The sequence below is a fragment of the Eucyclogobius newberryi genome, unplaced genomic scaffold (genome assembly GCF_026437365.1).
Source record: "Eucyclogobius newberryi isolate DKJ021-1_F unplaced genomic scaffold, fEucNew1.0.hap1 SCAF_5, whole genome shotgun sequence".
Taxonomy (NCBI): domain Eukaryota; kingdom Metazoa; phylum Chordata; class Actinopteri; order Gobiiformes; family Gobiidae; genus Eucyclogobius; species Eucyclogobius newberryi.
This window is the reverse complement of record NW_027316167.1, coordinates 28,591,152-28,594,448: the sequence shown is the minus strand read 5'-3', so window position 1 is coordinate 28,594,448 and position 3,297 is coordinate 28,591,152. Positions and strand designations below refer to the sequence as shown.

At 41.5% G+C, this 3,297-nt stretch overlaps 1 protein-coding gene across 1 annotated transcript in view; it reads right to left on the bottom strand.

Annotated features, from left to right (window-relative positions):
* The window catches only part of LOC140381552 (gonadotropin-releasing hormone II receptor-like), a 2,454-nt gene extending 871 nt beyond the window's left edge, over positions 1-1,583 (bottom strand). Inside the window, exons 1-2 of the mRNA XM_072465617.1 lie at positions 1,480-1,583; positions 594-1,186 (exon numbers count right to left, since the gene is read on the bottom strand). Of these exons, the coding sequence (XP_072321718.1) occupies positions 594-1,139 (546 nt within the window). The 5' untranslated portion in view covers positions 1,140-1,186; positions 1,480-1,583. The remainder of the gene's footprint in view (positions 1-593; positions 1,187-1,479) is intronic.
* Positions 1,584-3,297: the final 1,714 nt, after the last annotated feature.

Below are 3,297 nucleotides of genomic sequence, written 5' to 3'. Positions count from 1 at the left end.
ATTTACAATTAAAAATCCTTCTATAGGATTAGTCATTCTCACCATATTTGATGAGGTGACTTCATCGACATAGCATCAAAGGCACAGATCAACTTTAGCTGCATATATAATAGAAAATGTATTCTATGCAAACACTAAAATAGAATGTAATTGTAGAGAGCTTACTTTGAAATGCCTAGAAACAAGGTCATGTGTGCAGATCCAACAGCTCAGACTAATCCTGAATGTCTATGATGTGATGGCTAAAACAGCATTCCTTAATTCACTTTCTGCACTTCATATGTATATCTGTGCAACTGTAAATGTATGTATAAATAAGTCTATTTTTATTCTTATTTTTTATCTGATAGCTTATTGTTATTCTAATCCCATAGTAGCTTTAAATTGTTCCTCCTTTGACTTATTCATTGTTCATTGTTTTATGTTGCACCGAATCAAGACAAGCTCCTATGTTTGTGAATGTTGTTCATTGACAATGGCAATAAACCCTTTCTGATTCTGATTCTGAACAAGAATCAGAATCACAAATCACTTTAATCGCTCTAATCACTCTAAACGCCTTAATATTAGACCAGTTGTAACTGCCTGCTTACCTGAGGGACAGAGAACAAAGTGCTCATGGTCCACGCTACCACAAGCATGACCCTATTCCTTTTACGGGCCATGCTGATAGCCAGAGGGTTAAGAATGGCCGACTGTCTGTCCAGACTAATCACCACGGTGACAAAGGCGCAGGAGTACATGGCCTGTAGCTTGAGGAACATAAGGACCCTGCAGGCCACGTCTCCAGCCAGCCACTGCACCGTAATGTTCCACACGGCATCCACCGGCATCACTATGAACGTGACCAGAAGATCAGCCGCAGTCAGGTTAATTATGAGCACTCGGACGTGGGATTTACGCTTGTGGCTGTTGGCGGCCCAAAGTGCGGCCAAATTACAGAAAGTGGAGATGCCACACAGGATGAACGTGATTATGACTCTGACTTTGGCTGCTGTCGTGAAGGTGGGCAGCTGCAGCGCACTGTCCAGAGTGGTCTTGTTGCACGGAGACGATGACCAATCGCAGCTGACATTGAGGGCACATACTCTCGGAGGATAGATGGCAATGGGAGGTTCACAGGAGGAGGAAGTGTTCATTTTCTGACGCTCGCCAATGAGTCAGTCAGCCATGTTCCTCATAAAGGCTGCAAGCACCAGAGGGAGAAAACATACACTTAAGTCTTATGCAAGAAGAAATTGTAAAGATACATATAGCCGCTTGAATAGGACCAACTAATGACTTGTGAGTAATCGGACATAGACTGCACGGCACATGTTTGAGTTCACTAGAATAAATAATACCATGAATATTGAACTACTGGTGACTCATGGCTGTGGGACTAAATACTTCAGGCATAAAACAGTGAGAATGACGTGGTTTAATCTGAACTTTTATATGATATCAAATAGAATAGTGTGAAAAAAGAAAGACATTTACCTTTTGCTTTGCTGCGCGGATTAGACCAATAAGATAATAAGTCCCGTCGGTTGACGCGCCGCGCTCCGCTCAGTGGCATGTTTGTTCAGAAGAGCGAGGCGCGCGCGGCGAAGCGTGGATTTATCACGAGAGACGCGCGCGCGCGAGAGAGAGGGAGTGGGTGTGGCTTCAGCCTGCAAAGTAGCCTAATTGTAGCCTATATTTGTCAGAATTCCAGACAATGAGAAACTTGAACAACCATACAGCACTGTAATGTGATATGAGGCATTAATGTAGATTATGGCAACTATGTGCATGCCCATATTTGGCCTATTAATTCATGCAATGTTTGGAAAACGTGCTTCTATGCAACAGTTTTTGAAAGTGACCATCTGGAGAACTTTTAAAAGCTGTTGCGAAGTCTGGTGGTCCTGGTCTTGCATCTGAAGTCAGCTTCCTCAAAAGACGTGGAACAGGCTTCAGCTGCGCCACAGTCACACAAATATACAAGAATTTAAATTGATATTCTGGGGGTCACATATATTTTGAGGGGGTCATATATATTCTGGGGTCACATTTATTTTGAGGCTGTCATATATATTCTGGGGGTCACATTTATTTTGAGGGGGTCACATATATTCTGGGGTTCACATTTATTTTGAGGCTGTCATAAATATTCTGGGGTCACATTTATTTTGAGGGGGTCACATATATTCTGGGGGTCACATTTATTTTGAGGGGGTCACATATATTCTGGGGGTCACATTTATTTTGAGGGGGTCATATATATTCTGGGGGTCACATATATTTTGAGGGGGTCACATATATTCTGGGGGTCACATTTATTTTGAGGGGGTCACATATATTCTGGGGTTCACATTTATTTTGAGGGGGTCATATATATTCTGGGGGTCACATATATTTTGAGGGGGTCATATATATTCTGGGGGTCACAATTATTTTGAGGGGGTCATATATATTCTGGGGGTCACATTTATTTTGAGGGGGTCATATATATTCTGGGGGGGTCACATATTCTGGGGAGCACATACTGTAATGTGGTGGAGGGGTCTTTTTGGGGAGGGGAATTTGTAATTTATTTTCATGTATTTGTTTGTTTTTTGAAGGAAACAATATAATAGTTTGTGTGTCTAGCATGTTTAAAACGTACATTTATTCCAAAGCATGCTCTTATTAAAGGGCGTGTTCGCGTTTATCTGCGCCGCCTGCACAGTTATTGCTTATCCTGAACATTGTTGGTACTGTCGGTCCACGTGTGATTGTTTGCACTGCAGACATTCAAAGCAGGAGACAATCACTAGCCACATCTTAATTGGAAACAGGGAACGATATATATATATATATATATATTTTTTTTTTTTTTTTTTTTTTTTACTGTTTCCTCCAGATGGCCCACCTCCCTGTAATTGGACTCACCACTGCTGTTTCATCTGCACATTTCACTATACGATTGAAAGAATATAGAGCAACATGAGTGCACAAAAGGGGCATAGAACACAAGCCTGGGGCAAACCCGTGCTGAAGCAGAGGATTTGTGGAGTTTTACGGTTTTGAGGAAATCCAAAATCCAGTTGCTTGAACAATAATAACAGGTTTGTTTACCAATGTCTGTGGAATTATTGTATTGAAGGCAGAACTGAATGATGAGTGGATTGAGGCATACTAATGGATGTCCACATCTTTATTTCATTAATCATTAATCGGTCGATCCTCATAAATATCATCAGCATATGCCCCCAAAATTCCCCATTGGTCTGACTCGTGCATCAAATAGCCTCAACATCCTCTTCCACACACATTTTTCTTCCCCTGCAGAAA